This window comes from Rutidosis leptorrhynchoides, chromosome 9 (assembly GCF_046630445.1).
Source record: "Rutidosis leptorrhynchoides isolate AG116_Rl617_1_P2 chromosome 9, CSIRO_AGI_Rlap_v1, whole genome shotgun sequence".
Classification (NCBI taxonomy): domain Eukaryota; kingdom Viridiplantae; phylum Streptophyta; class Magnoliopsida; order Asterales; family Asteraceae; genus Rutidosis; species Rutidosis leptorrhynchoides.
Window position 1 is genome coordinate 345,254,097 of NC_092341.1, and position 19,414 is coordinate 345,273,510.

Below are 19,414 nucleotides of genomic sequence, written 5' to 3' on the forward strand. Positions count from 1 at the left end.
GTTTGGACACATCAAGGATAGCTCAGAAAATCGTTGATTATATGCCTTTAGGTCATTCCCGACCGCTTTTAAAGTTCTTAGTTCGTGTTCGAGCTTACGGGTCTCTTCGCGCGGGAAGTATTCGGTGATCATCTTTTTCTTTAAGTCGGCCCATGAGAGAGTGTGAGCTTCATCGATACCCACCGACAGCACATACGTATTCCACCATGTGAGGGCGATACCGGCAAAAGTGTGGGTGGAATATTTGACTTTGTCTTGGTCCCGACAACCGCTTATGCTAAAAACGGCTTCTGTTTGCTCAAACCATCGGGTGAGCACAACCGGTCCTCCGGTCCCATCGAAGGTGTGAGGTTTGCACCCCATGAAAGTCTTGTAGGAGCAACCCTCGTTTGAATTACCGGTTCCATGGTTGTTGTGGTTGTGGTTGTTATTGATGTCGGAGGAGATACTAGCCATAGCCGCACCTATGGCGGTGGCTATCATACGTTGGAGGGCTTGTTCGGGAGTTTCGGGAGAAGCGCGTCGACGAGCCATTGTTCCTTCATGACACAAAAATATCGTTGGTTAGTATTCTAAATAATACTAACCGCGATATGGAATAAAGAATAAGAGAAAATTATCCTTGACTCGCCTTAAATTCTTTATGTCATAATGTCGGAACGTCCATGTGAATCACCGTAATATAATCCCGGAAATTATATTACCCTGATTCTCATGTGCATTTAACATTACTTCATAAAGTCAAGGTGGCGCGTCAACAAAATTTATTAACGTAAGATCAAGATCGAATACGAGTTAGATATGATAGAAGAGTTCGAGTATAAATGCACAAATAGTCAAGTAATTCCTACTTCAGTCTATATGCCGGTTGTAGTCTAGATTCACCTATGTACCCTATGACTCGGGGTGGACACAAATGAACTCTAAATCCCTACAACCAAGGCTCTGATACCACTTGTAGCGACCCCGACAAATCGTCAAGTGACGGCGTCGGCTACGTGGGTCCCATTACCTGATTATAAGTCTTTAAGATAACGTTTGACCAAAATATGTCGCCTTCATTTCAAAATAAAGATTGTTTCAAAGTTTACAAGAATTGTTCAACCAAAAGTTAAGTTACAACGTTATAAGTACGATTGAAATCCAGGCGACACAGTTTAAAGTAAAGTCAAAAGACGCTCCATGAAAAGCATGTATACTCGACATCCAATGCAAGTATCAAATAATGAGCGGAAGCATGTATCACATATCGTGCAAGACCTGAGAAAAACATAGAAATCTGTCAACGAAAACGTTGGTGAAATCATAGGTTTAGTAAGTAAATTGTATTGAACCACAAGGTTCTTTAAGAATTGCTCAACCAGAATCGTTCACATTCCAAAATAGTATTTGTATCACGAGCACCCAATTATCAAGGCTTAACCGAATCTTCCCTCTGAATTTTGAATTTAGTGTTAGAACTTACACTATACATTGTTGAAATTATATTTCATTCACTAACGGTAGCGAACCGTCTGAATGAGGGTTTGTTAAACCCGTATGGCCACACAACATAATTACACGCTTACACTTACACCCTGCAAGTGGAACTAATGATAATTGGATTGAGGACTTTTGTTCAAACTCGTATGCATCCTTGTATTCGTATTTGTTCACAATGTAAAAGCATGAAAAGTAAATAAGTGTGAAATGTATGTGTTTCTCAGCCCACGATGTAAAGAATAAAAGTGATTGAAAAAGTGGGACTATGATCTCACCTTGAATGCACGAGTAGTAAAGTACTTCAACAAGTAAATGTGTGCAAGAACAATGCTAGTCTTGACCTAAACAAATAGGTTGTATCAATAACGGTAAACACGATAGGTCAAAGATGTTCAATTAGTCCTATGGCTCGTTAAGACTCGATCCTAATAGCATGTGAATCAAATTGTCATGTTTCATGCAAGGTACAAGTATAAAAACATGTTAGAACGATTGCACAATTATTTGGTTAAGTTTGATTAAAAGTCAATTTGGTCGGGTCAAAGTCAACAGAAAAGTCAACGGGGTCGGGTTGGATAACCGACAATTTTTCTAAGTTATATAATCATATATGAGCATGTTGGCCAAGTTTCATGTTAATCGGAGGTCCGTAGCATAGCAAACATTTTCACGTCAAATGACCAAAGCAAACAGCCAGTTTTAGCCAAATGGGACGGCGTCCCGAATGGCTAGACGGCGTCCCGGTTTTAAGGTTGGGACGACGTCCCGAGAAGCTAGACGGCGTCCCGGTTCAAAAGGTGGGACGGCGTCCCAAGTATCTGGACGGCGTCCTGATCTTTTCCCAGGCCCTGTTTGCTGTATTCCTCAAATGGACGAACCAAAACACAAACAATCACATTTTATGATCCGCAAACAATTAGAACATGTATTTTATATCATCGGAAAGCTCTTTCGACAAGGAACGCAACTAAGCACTTTTCATCAAGCAAAAACATCATATACTATAACCGAAATCCCGTCAAGTGATCAATAGAGGTTTATTTTCAAGTTTCAAGTTTATCAATTGAAATTTAAGTTTCGGGAATCCAATTTATACATATGATATGCCGTTTTGAAGGTAATGAAAAATGTAACACAACTAAACACTTATCAATAACATTAACAAGCATTCAACGCATCAAAAGTTCGTTCTAAGAGTTGTCAACCCTAACCAAAAGTTCACAAAATCAATAATCGCGTTTATGAAGTTTCTTAAATCAATCTATACATCAACATGAAGCTAATGATACTAGGAACACAATTAGAACATGAACTTTTAACATCTAACAATATATGATCATCCAAAATTCAAGAACAACACACCAAAATTCAAGTTCATGCTAGTTACACTAAAACAACGAGATCGAGCATACAAATTATATACACGACATCACAATGAGCCATAGACACTAACTAACACCATTTCAAGTCAAAAACACGAATTTAGAGAAATCTAGAGTTTTAGAAATGTTACCCAAACGAGATGAAGTTAGTATCAAATTGTAGAGGATGAAGAGAGGATTCCAAATATGTAATTTGTTTTGTTGTAAGCCTCCTAGATCGAATTTAGATGATGAATGACTGAATTGGGTGTTTGTGTGTGTTCTTGCTAGAGAGAAAGAGAGAGAGAGGGAGATGGTTGAATGGTGGTGATTGGGGTGGACTAGGTGACCTAGTCAACTAGTTTGCCCCGTGTCAATTTTAGTCCCTCGAGTTTGTAGTCGGGTGCGGAAAATACCTAAACGGAATATTTTAAAACGCGTATTAAAATCCGATAACGAGAATATTTAGAATGTTAGCTAACGGAGGTTACGAATCTAGATACGAGGAATATTATCTAAAAAGAAAAAGACGGCGTAAAAAAAAAAAATAATTTAACGGAAAAATGCGGGATGTTACAATTTAATCAAGATTTGTCAACAGATTCACTCTCGTTTTCTTTTCTTTTGGGACTTATTTGTAGAGCTAAACAAGATGTTCATGTATTCAAGAAATACTAGACTGATGATCCACGTTACCAGATCATTAATAAGAATCTCCGGAATTCTTATAAGAGCGTCTACTAATATCTTTAATTTTATTCTTTCATGGATCACCGTTATTATTATTATTTTTTTTTTTTGATAATTAATATCGTATCTATCTTTGAGTATTTTCCATAATACACTTGAATTTTCGATCATATAATATGTAGATTCTAAGGACTCGTCAATATGTTTGCTAAGAAAAATACTTACTATTGCTTTCTCTTGTTCGGAATAATTGTTATTTTCATTCAGGGTTTCTAAAATACTGTTTGATTCGAGATGTTTTTCTACATTCATAACCCATGTTAAGTAGTTGTTCCCACTTGTTCTAAATGAGCAAATTTAAGCCTTTTCAAATTCGACATTTTCTATTATCAAAAAGATGAATAACATAAATCATAATCATAATCAACTTCTATTCATAGACAAATAATAAAATGAAATTAGAATCATTTTAAATTCATAAGTAGCAAACAACAGAATAATGGTATGATTACAAATAATAAAACCACAAAGGCAGGATAGAATATAGGTTCACCCGGTGGTATATTAGCAACAATGATGATAGTTAATATGACCAATACAATAGGAAAAATCATCCTTGTGTGAATCATTTTTACAAAAACTTTTTGAGAGTAGTAATCTGAAAAATGAAGATTGATTTGTGAAAATGTGAAAACGGAGATGTTTATTTTATATTTGAAAAATATAGTTGTTGTAACGTCGTCAGTTGACGTTAACAACCGTTATGTATATATGACCGTTGTAACGTCGTTAGTTGACGTTAACGAATAAAGTCACTATATCAAAACGCGTATGAGTAATATAAAGGACAAGATTTTTTTTTCTTATTTTAACTTTTAAGATTTACTTTTAATAAAAATACAAACTACTTTTTCTTATTTTAACTTTTAAGATTTACTTTTAATAAAAATACAAACTACTTTTTCTTATTTTAACTTTTAAGATTTACTTTTAATAAAAATACAAACAACTTTTTCTTATTTTAACTTTTAAGATTTACTTTTAATAAAAATACAAACTACTTTTTCTTATTTTAACTTTTAAGATTTACTTTTAATAAAAATATAAACTATTTTTTCTTATTTTAACTTTTAAGATTTACTTTTAATAAAAATACAAACTATTTTTTCTTATTTTAACTTTTAAGATTTACTTTTAAGAATAAACATTAGTATGCACGAAATAAATAATGATTAATTGCATAAGTAATCATAAATGTTAGATAACATATAAAGACCCCATCGTATTCGTATTGATCGGAATTAATCTCGACCTATGGTACCGTGTTGTCAAATGACGTGTTGCGTACATAAAGTACCGTGTTGTCAAATGACGTGTTGCGTACAATCATGAGGTCTTATTAACATAAATATAAATGTTAGTGAAGTTAATAAGAGTTAGATTACAGAAAATATAATTCAAGCGGTATAACCGACCATATATAACTTAAATAACATAAATATAAATGTTAGTGAAGTTAATAAAAGTTAGATTACAGAAATATAATTCAGGCGGTATAACCGACCATATATAACTTAAATAACATAAATATAAATGTTAGTGAAGTTAATAAAAGTTAGATTACAGAAATATAATTCAGGCGGTATAACCGACCATATATAACTTAAATAACATAAATATAAATGTTAGTGAAGTTAATAAAAGTTAGATAATTTCTTACCCTGATTAGTGACGTGTGCTTGCTTAGATAAACCTTGATTATACGGAGCACTTCGTGCTGATAACGTGTTATATTTCAGTAGGCTTATAACTACCTTTAGTGGCCTGGTTCAATATATTCAAATTGAAAGAACCAATAAAAGAGAGATGTGTTGTAGAAGATATAGGAGAGAAAGAGGTTGAAGAGGTGTGATGTATTTAATGTATATGTGTGTTTTTGTAACTTACATTATGCACATATATATAGTACAAATTTTACTATCCATATTTGACTAATTACCATCCATATTTAACTACTAAATTTACAACAAGTGTTAGTTTTTAAGGATGTTTTAAAGATTATTGTTATAAAAAGTACTATTACTATTTATTATTAATTATTAATTATTAATTATTATAATTATAACATGGATGAATATAGATATATAAATACAGAGAATAACTTACCATATAATTACACATATATAGTAATACATGGGTCAAGGACTCAAGGTTGCAAAACTCACCACCCATTGATGATGTGGAGGGAAAGAAACGCCACAAAATAGTGTAACAATGTGTCTCTTTGAGGCATTTCTTTGTTGTGCGTTTGATCCCAACACCAAAAGAAATAGCCGCTTTTTATTTTTTTTATTAATTTAAAAATATTATTTTTATCCTCTTTTAATACTTAATCTAATTATATTTTAATACATTATCAAAATACTCATAACTAACACAAAAAACCAACACTACAATTACTCTACCAAAAAAAAAACATGTCTTAATCATAAAAAAAAAACTAAAAAAAAAAAATACGAGTAAAAAACGCCAAGCACCGTGAAAAACTAACTCCCCACTCATCTCAATTTCACATTTCCGTGTTCAATTTGACCATTCTGTGATCCCGTCAATTGCTGAATTTAAATTCAAAAATTAGGGTTAAGGTTTCTATCATTTTACAAAATAATGATATCCGAAGAAACTAATTTAGCCCTATCACAGCAACATTCGCTCCTGTTCCAAAACAACTCAAATTCAAGTCTCCGGTGCAACCCGCCCGGCTCCGTACCCGATCGTCCTGCTGTTGGGACCCGTGAGTTGACCAGTTTTATTGACCACCAACACCGGTTTTATAAAATGGAAACCGTTGATGAGCTCCGGTCGAGTGTCTACAACTCTGGTCCGGTTCATCAGAACTGGAATGGTGGCAATGGAAGAGATTCGGGTTCCGGTTCAGCTTCCATGAGTGCCGATGGATCGGATGGTAAATACTATTGATAATAAGACGAATCATATTAAAAGTAGTGACATTAGCTGTGTAACGTTGATTATGAGCTTATTCATTTAGGCAGTTAATGACGTACGTCCCGCCATCACCGTCACGTGAGACGCATGGCATTCTTCTTAGCTGGACGTTTAGCTTCAATTCCTGGTTGCATTACACCTAAGTCAACGCTGTCTTCAGGTCATGATTGTTCTCACGCTACGCCACCCGTAGCGTACCGTTGAATGTTGACTTAGTCTGCTCAGTCGCTTGTCCGTCCGACAAACCAGTAGAACGTGAAGCAGTTAGTGGGCATGATTAGGGGATTCCAGGAGTGGTAATCGTGGGTTAGTGGACTGATGGTAGTTACCTAGAATAACCGCCATCTTTCTCCTATAAATACTAGCCATAATCAATCATTTACAACACATTAAAAACAATCAGCATTCACTTACCATTACTGATCACTTTGATTAGTTCACCTTGGAGGCTCGGCAAAAGTCAACCACCACAACACCCTTCAAACCCATCGCGTTAACCGGAGGAACCCCTTCCGAAGGTTAGTCACAACAATCTTTTGCACTCAGGTCAATTTTGGCTTGATCATTTGGCGCCATCCGTGGGACCGTTTGATCAATACTTTTACATAAGATGACAGGCGATTTCAATCCGTCAACAACCGCCAACACTGGCAAAGAACCGTACGATCCTTTGAAGCCCACTGATGATAGTGGTTACGAGACACCAGACGACTCTATCAAGCGTACTAGGTTGCAATTCGACGATGATGATGAGACCAATAAGCTTGATGTCGAGGGGACAGGAACCCCGGAAGCCAGCTTAAGCCAGCTTAAACCCATCGGTGGCGAAGAAGCGATACGTTTTTTGGCAAAAAGGAGGATTTGTTTTACCGTCGCTCACTCCGCCGACTACCTTCCAACAACCAAAGTTATTCGCCGTTAACTCACCACCTCCATCCTCCGTTCAGCACTAAATCGTCACCCTCTCACGGATCAGATCAAAGGGCATAGTCTTACCTCCACCCTGACACCGCAACAGTGACCACCAGCCTGATACAACAATTGTGACCACCGATCTGGACTTCGATCACCATAAAAATGGTTTAACTTTTTTTTTTTTTTTTTCGTTTTTATTTGACAAAACCCCGCTCTCATATCTGTTTATTTCCAGATCCGGTAGTTGCTAACGGTGGTGACGTGAAGGTAACAGCGCCGCCGTGGTGTGGTGGTTGTGGCTGACGGTTTGGCTCCAGGGTTGTTAACTTGTGTTGGATTTTGGTAGTGGTTTATACATAGGAAAGTGGTTGAGTGTGGTTATCGGTGTTTGTTTGCTATTTCCGGTACATAACAGTACTGTTTTAGTCGGTGGTAGTTTTAGTGCAACATTTTTCATTTTTGGTTTCAACTTTCATTGTCTACTACTGCAATCTTACTCCTATAAACATGAGATATATAAAGATCCATAAAGCAAATATCCAATGGTATATGATTCAACATCATTCAATCACAATAGCAATCAATTATGACGTGTTCTTGAACTTTAAAACAGGTATTAATATAACGTCTTAAAAGTATGCATATATTGAGTATTTATTTTCTTTTTGTTGATTTTGAAATTTCTCACTATAATTTGAGTTTTTTATTTGTTTAATTCTTGTTTATTACAAATGTTCGTTGGGATGTTTAAGAGTTGACGTACTGTGTACTGCTGATCAAGTCAATATGACTAAAAACTTCATCAATCAAGTCCTAAAGGGTAAACCATATATCCAATATGTGTTTTTTTGTTTTAATTGTTTTGTTGTAACTAACTTTTGTTTTTGAACGTTGTATGCAGACATATACTTTCCCAGTATTTCCTGTTATACTGATGCCACGAAAGATTCACGAGCTTCAAATGAAAATCCGCGTGGACAAGGTTGTAAAATTACCCTAATAATTTGCAAAACTCATTAGTTTTCGTTGCTCTAAAGCATGTTTTTTTTTATGTATACGTTTTAATAGATTTCGCGTCTTACTGGGAACAACTACACGACTATCGTGGGAATAGAAGCAGATTCTGGTGCGTGGCTGCAAGTGTCATTGTAATTGCAGATTTCTAATTTGATTTAATAATAATAATATAATAATTAAAATTAAGGGTGAGCAACGTCTATGTTTTATCAGTTTGATAACGCCCCCGCTAAGGGTGGTAAAAAATGGGAGAAATAGTCAAACATATATGGTTCGAAGAAAAACATTTTTTCTGCCGCATCATTCATCAGCTCAACGATTTATGAGGTAAATTAGTTTTCAAAAAAAAAATTGATTCGTTGGTCTATATATATGCATGGAGTATTAATTAGAAGTTTCTGCTTAACTTTCAGTTTCCCTCTTAAAAACATCTCTCATGGTATAAAACTTGCAATACTATTATTTTTTTTTTGCTTGACACATTATTCACTACATTTGTTTACGAAAAGCCTTCTCAGTTCTCATTTCAATGGAAAGTGGTTTTTAAGAATTTCTTTTTATTCAGCACCTACACAACTAAACATATAAAGATTTTGGCCAAAGACTCGATTTTTACAAACCCATTCATAAAAAAGTTTGACAAAAAAACCTCTAAAAACCTTTGAAAGAATTTTTTTCACACGATATTTTAATCTAATATAAATGGGTCCATTTCACTTAAATTATAGGTGTGGAAATTTCAACCATCTATATGTATTCTTATAAAGGTGTCAATTTGGGTTATGTTTATATCTAATGATTTAGAAAAGTAGCTAAACAGAAATGAGTCAAATGGGTCTCAAGTTAGCCTTGCTTTTTTTTTTTTATGTATAAAACCTCGTAAATCATCGTAAACAATGAAAAAAGATCATTATTAAATGTATTTAATTATGTTGACACAATATCAATGTAATAATGTTTAAATTTTGGAATTGAATGCAATTATTAGATATATATGATTTGTTTTATATTGTTTAGGTTAATGCTAATGAAATTTAATGAGTATGTGTGTAACATTTAAACTAGACTGTAGTTTTCTTAATTTATTGTCATTCTAATGGAGTGTTCAATACAAGGACTTTGCATAGGGTAACAATGTGTTTTTGGATTCTTTATTTTTAATTTTATGGTCCATGTTAGCTTTGTTGGTCTTCAAGTTTCTATTTAAATGCAATGTATTTTGTATGTTGTTCAGCATGGAAAAGCATAAAACAACACTGGACTTAAAATCAGTTGTCGATCGAAATGTAGAGGCATGTCCTCCTGTTAAAGGTATTGTATATCATAAATGATGAATATTAATTCACTATTAATCCTTATTTGTTTATAATTCGAATCTCTTACGGAGTATTACATTACAGAGGATGAAAACCCGACTTTAGATTTAATCTCCATTTTAGAGGGTGAAGGTAATTTGCATTTCTAGATATGTTGTTCCCATTCCATTGACAACTAGTTTAATAGTACCTTTCCCTTTCATCTTTATTCTAGTGCTATTTCCAAGCCATGTATCATGTTTTGCAGGCATCACTTTATTAAATGTGATTGAAGCTCTTAACCCACATTTAAATACACCTGAGATGCAACGTGTCACTTTGTTAATTCGTTCAAGCAAGGTATGTTGTATTTAATTAACACATACCCACTATGAGACACTCGTATATTCACTCTAGTCGTTTTCAGGAAAAAGATATTCCCAAGTCTGAGGTGGTAATGAAGATACAACAGATTGTGGGGGAATCCTTGATGTCTGATGTTGTAACACGTCTCTGGAAAAAGGTTTGAGTTAATTTTTTTTTTTTTGTTCAATTTTAAAATATATAAAATTGTACACATTTTTACATGTTTCAAAAATTTGTACCCCATTCACTTGTCTTATTGATAATTTGTATATTTTTACAGCTTCTTAAAGTAGCTTCTTAAAGTCATTGGAGATAATTTCAAAGGTTTACATCAAATTCACAGCCTCAAAAGCAACAATCGGGATTATACGTGATAATGAACCCGAACATCGTCATACTCATTCCTTTATTGACCTAGTGGGCACTGTTGATCAATTCAATATGGCTGAAAACCTCATCATCAATCAAGTCCTAAAGGTTAAACCATATATCCAATATGTGTTTGTTTTTTTTAATTGTTTTGTTGTAACTAACTTTTGTTTTTGAACGTTGTATGTAGACATATACTTTCCCGGTATTTTCTTTCCCAGTATTTCCTGTATGCCACCGAAGATTTACGAGCTCCAAATGAAAATCAGCGCGAACAAGGTGGTAAATTTACCCTAATAACCTACAAAACTCATTAGTTTTCGTTGCTCTAAAGCATGATTTATTTTTTATTTTTTCTGTGTATGTATACGTTTTAATAGATTCCGCGTCTTATTGGGAACAAGTACACGACTATCGTGGGAATCGAAGCAGATTCTGGTGCATGGCTGTAGGTGTCATTGTAATTGCAGATTTCTAATTTGATTAATAATAATAAATAAATTTATTATTATAGTATAATAATTAAAATTAATGGTGAGCAATGTCTATGTTTTATCAGTTTGATAACGCCCACGCTAAGGGTGGTAAAAAATGGGAAAGAATAGTCAGCATATATGGTTCGAAGAAAAACTTTTTTTCTGCCGCATCATTGATAAGCGCAACGATTTATGAGGTAAATTAGTTTTTTTTTTTTTTTTTTTTTTTTTTTTTTTTAAATTGATTTGTTGTTCTATCTATATGCATGGAGTATTAATTTTTGTTTCTACTCAACTTTCAGTTTCTCTCTTAAAAGCATCTCCCATGGTATAAAACTTGCAATGCTAGTTTTTTTGTTTGACACATTATTTATTCACTACATTTGTTTATGAAAAGCCCCTTCTCAGTTCGCAGTTCTCACTTCAATCGAAATTGGTTTTCAAGAGTTTCTTTTTATTCAGCACCTACACAACTAAACATATAAAGATTTTGGCAAAGACTCAATTTTTACAAACCTATAAATAAAAAAAGTTTGACAAAAAACCTCTAAAAACCTTTGAAAGAATTCTTTCACACGATATTTTAATCTAATATAAATGGGTCCATTTCACTTAAATTGTAAGTGTGGAAATTTCAACCATCTATATGTGTTCTTATAAAGGTGTCAATTTGGGTTATGTTTATCTCTAATGAGTTAGAAAAGTAGCTAAAAAGAAATGAGTCAAATGGGTCTCAAGTTAGCCTTGCATTTTTTTTTTTTTCATGTATAAAACCTCGTAAATCATCGTATTCAAACAATGAAAAAAGATCATTATTATATGTATTTAATTATGTTGACACAATATCAATATAATGATTTTTAAAATTTGGACCAAAATGTTTGGGGCCAAACTGGCTTGACCCAATCTTTTTTGAACCATACAAAGAATGACCTGTATTGACACATTGAAAACCTTTGTTTTTTGTTTTACTGCAGTTTGCTTACTTTCTTATATATGTTGGGTTCTTAAAGAATCATACATGATAGGTTTCTAAAATATTGTCCAACTCCATAGCATATATATGATTTATAGAAACATTGAAACCTTATGATTTATAGAAACATCTAAAATATTGTCCAACTCCATAGCATATAATTGATTTATAGATTTATAGATTGGAAGTGCTTATGCCTACACAATCCAGGAATCTTTTTACATTAGCATCTACGGAGTAATTAATTTTCTATACATGTTGCCAGCGAGTGGTTATTATATCATTTTAATGCTCTTTCCCACAATAATTAGAAAAAGGCTACTTGAAACGGCGACTTCACATTGTCAAAAAAAGTTTAGGAATGTACCTGTAATCTGGTGCAAACCACAGGGACTGTCCTTGTAATTTTGTCATTTTAAAATCTCCTCTTTTTTGAAAAATTATAGTTTCTCAATAATTGTTTCTCATCATATGATATTACCATTACCGTATCTGCTACAGTTTCAAATATGAGACCAAAAACAACACGTGTAACCAGTGATGAAGATGAAGACTTGTGGGGTGCCATATCTGCCCCTCCTCCAAAAGTAGCTTCAAAGTCCCGGAATGTGCAACCGCGTGCCGCCTCAATTGATAATGATGATCCTTGGGCCGCCATTGCAGCACCACCACCAACAACCAGAGCCAAGCCTTTAGCTGCTGGACGTGGCCGAGGATTCAAACCTGCTGCACCAAAACTGGGTGCTCAACGAATAAACAGAACATCATCATCTGGAGTATAATTTTTTTTCCGTGGATTTGGGGTTTAGGGAAAAGAGAACAGATATATACAAGATACATGTATATTAGTGTTATTACAAATTCTTTGCAATTGGTTGTGTTAAAAATAGTAGATGATTTCGTTTCTTTTCCGTTTTTAATTCTAATTGATAACTTGTTTTAGCATGAATTGTAATTGTATTTTACTTGGCCCAAAAAATACTTGATATGTAATGCAGTACAAAATTATCCTATTCTTTCCTTAAATACGTAAATGATTTACATGGTCTTTGCCTTTTGGTCTTTACTCTTTGTTACGTGTATTATATAATTAACAAGTACGTGGTCAGCCGCGCAATGGAGTGTGACCCCTCTGTTGTTTATGGATTTTATTTATTTATTTATTTATTATTATTTTTATTGTAATATCTTTAATGAGCATAACATAACTTTAGACACAATAATTCGCTTTAACATACGGAACATCTATTACAATTTACAATAGTAAAATGAATGTATCGTTGTTATTTTTTTTTCTTCTAAACGTTATATGCGTTTTGGCTGAAAATTAATCATCACGAATTCATGATAGTTGTAAAAAAGCTATTTTAATTTTAACTCAAAAATAATTATTAAAAGGTTGGATTTCAGGGAAAAAGCTAATCTAAGAAAGGAAATTTATAAAACGTTTTAAAAAGGTACCGTAACTTAAAAAAGTTAAAAAGGCAATTTAATAAAAAGATAGGCTATTAGGAAAAATGTATCCATTCAAAGAGTATATATGTTAATACAACGATAATGGTGTTTGGTCTTATAATTTCATATTGCGCCAGAGATGTCTACACGGAACACGGTCCTGTGTATATATATATATATATACTAATAGACATAGTTAGGGTACTATTGGTGATACTACCTCATCCCAAGCTTCATCGACTTGTTAAAAGTTAAAACTATTACGGACTATAATATAATATAATACCCGTTATAAAATACACTCCGTATTATTGTATTAAGGTCTACTCATCTAACTCTTATACTTCTAACTCAAAACCTAAACACTCTCACTACTGCAGCCGACTACCTTCCAACAACCAAAGTTATCCACCGTTGGTCACCACCTCCATCCTCCATTCATCACTAAATCGTCACCCTCTCACGGATCAGATCAAAGGGCATAGTGAGACGACCCGACCCAATCCATAGGGACGAATACAATAACATATGATAACATTGCGAGGTACTTGACCTCTATATGATACATTTTACAAACGTTGCATTTATTCTTAAAAGGCAAACTATCATTACATCAATATTTGACATTTTCGTCTAACATTTACTTATTTATATTCTCTATTGAACTCCAATGACTCGAATGCAACGTCTTTGTATCATGGCTTAAAAGGTCCCAAGTAGTATCCTTAACATGAGCTAATGCACAGCGGAAGACTTAATTCATACCTGAGAATAACATGCTTTAAAACGTCAACATAAAGTTGGTGAGATATATAGGTTTGATGCTAGCAGCGTTATAACAATGGAACACAAGATTTCATATATAAACATTTTAATAAAAATATTCTAAGTGGTTGAGCACTTGGTAACCATACTTAACATTTAATCACGTCGCATATTCCCTTTATTATGAAATCTTACTACACCGTACCAAGGTGTAGTCACGAAACGAAGTACTGTGCAACCGTTGAATACTGGTCGTCCAATCCGGTTGGGGTTGTCAGGCCCGATAGATCTATCAACAGGATTCGCGTTTACAATACCGCTGTAAATATTAGTTACCAAGCTACAGGGAAGTATGCCAGTGGTACAACTCAACGTAGAATATATTTTTCAGTTACTTGTGTCCATAGCGTAAAACATAAAATACATGTATTCTCATCCCGAAATATTTAGAGTTTAAAAGTGGGACTATATACTCACTTTTGTCTTGAAGATATGTAATTTCGACTTGGTCTCCGATTGATATCACGAACCTATCCATATATAATATATCAATACCTTTTCTTTTTAAACAATCGTCACATATATATACTTATAATACTTTTAATACTTTTAATAATTCCTTAGTCCGTAGTTAGCAGTCCGATGTTAGTAATTCAATTTTAATGGTTCATATTTAGTTGTTTAATAAACCCCCAATGAAATAAATAAAACCCCCATCGTATATGTATTGGTCGAGATTAATCTTGACCCATGGTACCGGTGTTGTCAAATGACGTGTTGCGTACATAAAGTACCGGTGTTGTCAAATGACGTGTTGCGTACAATCATGGGATCTTATGATTAATCTTCTCGTATTGTTTACGGGTGATCCTGAACCATATAAAATTGAATTATGAGTACATATATATAAAATATCATGTTATTTTAGAAAGATGTGATTTTATTTAATTTTTCCCAATTAATCCCGAAGTTAAACAAGTCTTGGATAACCAATTTTGTTTCGGTCATAGTTTCTTCGTTACAAATCCGTTTTCGTTGATTCAACTTGCCATCTCCTTGGATCGAGTCCCTCTTTAAGACTATGAACTGAAAATACCTTGGTTTGTATTCAAAATCACACGGCATAGGTGAAACTTTAGTGAAACTTATGAAGTTAAACATTTTCCTTTATTTAAACAACCTTAAATGATTATTTTTCTAAAAATACTTATACTTTGAATTAAATCATGAAATTTTTATGTGTTATCATATTCATAGTAAAAATCATTTTTCCAGAACATAAACCTCCAACTCAAAGTTTAAGATAGTTTTTAATTATCCAACCCAAAACAGTCCCCGGTGGCACTCCGACGTCGTAAAAACAGTTTTTAAGATATTCTTTGAAAAACCAAATTATACCTTGTTAAATTAGCATATATTTAAGTTATATTACAGGTCTTGAAGTATTTTAAAAGTTAAGTTAGAAGGATCTATTTAGTTTGCAAACAAGTTTGAAAACATTCAAACTATGTTCTTGTTGTTAAACTTTTATACCACAAAATAAGATAGCTATATATATATGAATCGAATAAGGTTATGAACATAGATACTACCTCAAGTTCCTTGGACAAGGTTGCTGTAAAAGAGGAGTAAGAAGCTAGAATCAAAAGGGTGATGGAAGTGGATGAAAGATTGGAAGCAACTTAAGACATAAACTTGAATTGAAAGTTGTATTTTTGTAGTGTTTTTGTTGATCTTTTTATGGTGGTGTTTAAGGTGATTCTTGAGAGGATTTTTGCTGGAGTTCTTAGAGAGACATGAGGCTAGTAAGTGTGTGTGTTTAGCTAGAGAAATGATGTTCCAAAAATTGAAAATGGATGCATGTATTTATGGTGGTGTAAAAGGTGTATAAATTTGTAATTTTGTGAAAAGATCTTTTAATCATGTGAAATTGTCATACTAAATAACAAAAGTAGTTACCTTATACATAAGGCATGAACAAGGGCTGGTTGGTGGTGATTTGATGTGTATATACCAATAGTAAATACGTATAGAAGCTAGGTATGATACGAGTACATATACTCTAGATATACGTATAGAAATCTTGTGAAAAATGGAATGAGGATTCAAATATAGCTATCTTTTGTGAATATACTTATATTGTTTTATGTATTTAAGTCTTTAAAAGTGATTAAATACATTATATATACGATATATGTATAAACATTATAGGTCGTAAGTATTTATGTCAAATAACGTTACGTATAGTTATCGTTTTGAAAGCTTAAGTTAGTAGTTTCAAAATATACTTATAACTTATTGTTATTAATACAAAATGAGATATTTAAACATCCTTAAATCATGTTAAATATGTATATATACATATATATACACAAACGTATAATTAACATATATTGTATAGTTCGTGATATCATCGGTCAAACTAGACGGTTAAACGTTATGTAAAACTCTTTTCAAAATCATAAATCTCAACAATTTAGATTGCTTATCATGTTGGTAAGTTTTAATTTATGTAAATATTAATCTTATAAGTGTAAAACGATCGGAAAAATCCGGGTCGTTACAGTACCCACCCGTTAAAGAAATTTCGTCCCGAAATTTGGTAGAGGTTGTCATAAATAACAATAGGAATGTTTTCATGACAAATATGAGGTAATAATGAAATTTTATCATTATTGAAAGATTTAGATAAAACGATTTGGTTATGTGAGACGCACGAGCGAAGCTATCACAAAAGAGTGAAATGAGTAAATATAGAATTGTTGTAACCGATGACGTGATTATGATCGATTTCCGGGATTTAAGGGTTTTAAAGAAAATCTTATGTAATAAGATTTAGTTTTGCGGCGATCAGGATCTTCTTTGATTTAACGCGGCAATCTGTTTTGATTTCTTTGTCGAATATTTCACTATAAATTTACCTCCTTCCCTTTCTTTCTTCCCACATCTTCTATTCTTTCTCTTTAGTTCCTACTTTAAGACATTCGCTAATATGCTCCATCCCATTCTAACCCTTGTTATATTTCTAACTTTCATATCTTTCATTCTTCTTTTTCATCTATCACCAGAAGAATCTATTCTCTTTTATCCTTTCCTTGGAATTATAATGTTTTTAATTCTCCCGTGCCTTTACGTTGCAATACGTATTGATATGCACGGTTTGTAGTTTCGGGGTTGTTGTTAGGTTTTATACCTTCCCTTATATTTCGATGTTCCTACTCCCGTCCCGTAAAATCATTGTCATCCACAGTTAATGCTCTCTCTTATTTGCTGTGGTTTATGTTCCTATTTCTATTCTGAAGTTTTGTCCCTTCATTTCTTCTTCCCGTCCTCGAGCCAAGCGAACAATGGTCCGAAATTCGTAGGTAGGAAATTTGGAATGAACCTTGCTATTGGTTTTAGAATGAAATTGTAATGGCACGATCTTGATTCGTTAAATTACTCGAATATTCCGAAAAAAAAAAATAGAACTATCAAGGTGATACGTTCTAATATGTTTGAAGACTTGATAGAATGTAAGAGCCGTGTAACATGGCACATGATGACGGTACTGTGAATCATCACATTCCATTAGAAACTTAACATGACTTACTGTAATATAATGAAGTTGATCAAGTTTCATTATATTATACTAGTTCATGCATCAGTTCCCAACACTACTTCAGAACATTCCTATTTTAAACTTGAAGGATTTAGAAACTAACACAGTTTCCTTTATATTGTAACGCAGATATTACAGAGAGATAAATGATTTCAGATAAGGATAGTGGTGAAAATATCTTCAGAAATATTGAGGATATTTATAATGAAAGATATGATAATATCTTGGAATTTCTAATGTCGAAGGATGATGATGAAGATTGACCCGTAAGGGTTTAGATTCAGAAGCAAGGTGTTTGCTACAGAATCGTCATAATTCTTTATGTACAAGTTTAGTCCTTGTAACTTGTTCAGAGTCTCCTTCATGGTTTGTTCAATCCGGTTTTCAGTACCAATTTCCTAATGAGCGTTCCTAACACTTCCTTCTTTTATCATCAACATTTGGTCATTAAGACCTTCTACAACATGCTGCTTCGTCAGTATTTTCAAAGTTATCGGATCTGGGTCATTGGTTATCAAACCAAGATGGTTTAAGGAGAATTGTATTTTTAGATGATTAAACGCTGATGGTAATATGATGGAATATAAAAGGTTCTCCGGTAACGATGGCGAAAGAACAACGTATATATATATATCGAGATTGTAATAAGAGTAGTCTTACTGAGATATCGAAGTGGAGCTGTGACAAAATTAGTTAATTGAAAAGGAATCGCGTGATTGTTTTTGCTAATGGATGATAAGGAATTCGATGTGGATACGTTTTAACTATAACTTCGAGTTCAAAAATTTTTAGGTGCATAACTGTATGCATAAATCTTTATTCCGTAGACGAGGTGCGGCTGGTTGAACTTCTCGATCGAGATGTTTTCAAGAATCATGAAAAGTTGTGAATGCGAATTGTAATCGTCAAGATACAAATGAGGTTTAAAATAGAATCAAGTGGCAAACTTGAAGGATTGTTTAGTTTCATATGTAATAATCATCATTTTAACTCATTTTTAATTGTCCAAAGTTAGCAGTCCAATAGTCCGATTGTCCAATGGTTCAATAAATTCATATATGAACTAAATATATAATATTCGAATTACTTAATACGTATCGTGACCCGTGTACTGGTCTCGGTGTCGATCACAACTCAAAGTATATATATATTTTGGAATCAACTCCGACCCTGTATAGCCAACTCCCACCTTCACATATAGAGTGTCTATGGTTGTTCCGAAATATATATATAGATGGATCAATATGATAAGTCGAAACCTTGTATACGTGTCCCGTTATTTAAAATGCGTAAAATAAATAAATATATATCATGACCCATTATACAACGTGTTGTCTCAGAATTAATCCGACGTGTTGTTGTACATGTGTCCCGACGGTATGTAAAGTACAGAAATTAAAATTGCAAGAATGTAAATTGCGATAAATTAAATATTAATCAGTTAGCTGGGAACAGTTAGCCGGAACAGTTAGCGTGTAATCCTATCACAATTTCAATTAATTAATTCATCTGTTTCTAAAAAAATTTATTTTGCCAATGTTTCTTCATTATGCCACTTGTTGGATTCGGATAGGTAAAAATCCAAATATGAAATTTAAATGGAAATGGTTAATCTGGGGTGAACGGATACGTATATCGGT

At 33.3% G+C, this 19,414-nt stretch overlaps 1 protein-coding gene across 2 annotated transcripts; it reads left to right on the plus strand.

Moving 5' to 3' along the window:
• Positions 1 to 7,426: 7,426 nt before the first annotated feature.
• LOC139866410 (uncharacterized) lies at positions 7,427 to 12,974 on the plus strand. Of its 2 annotated transcripts, none has more exons than XM_071854644.1 (14): positions 7,427 to 7,619; positions 7,690 to 8,067; positions 8,207 to 8,274; positions 8,356 to 8,436; positions 8,523 to 8,580; positions 9,706 to 9,782; positions 9,872 to 9,919; positions 10,035 to 10,126; positions 10,194 to 10,289; positions 10,413 to 10,609; positions 10,692 to 10,780; positions 10,882 to 10,961; positions 11,061 to 11,174; positions 12,455 to 12,974. In XM_071854644.1, exons 3-10 carry the CDS (start codon positions 8,241 to 8,243, stop codon positions 10,431 to 10,433), a joined length of 507 nt encoding a protein of 168 aa, XP_071710745.1. In that variant the 5' UTR covers positions 7,427 to 7,619; positions 7,690 to 8,067; positions 8,207 to 8,240; the 3' UTR covers positions 10,434 to 10,609; positions 10,692 to 10,780; positions 10,882 to 10,961; positions 11,061 to 11,174; positions 12,455 to 12,974. The 2 variants fall into 2 exon arrangements, with proteins under 2 accessions (XP_071710745.1, XP_071710744.1); XM_071854643.1 differs by having other exon boundaries at positions 10,882 to 10,949.
• The last annotated feature ends 6,440 nt before the right edge of the window (positions 12,975 to 19,414 follow it).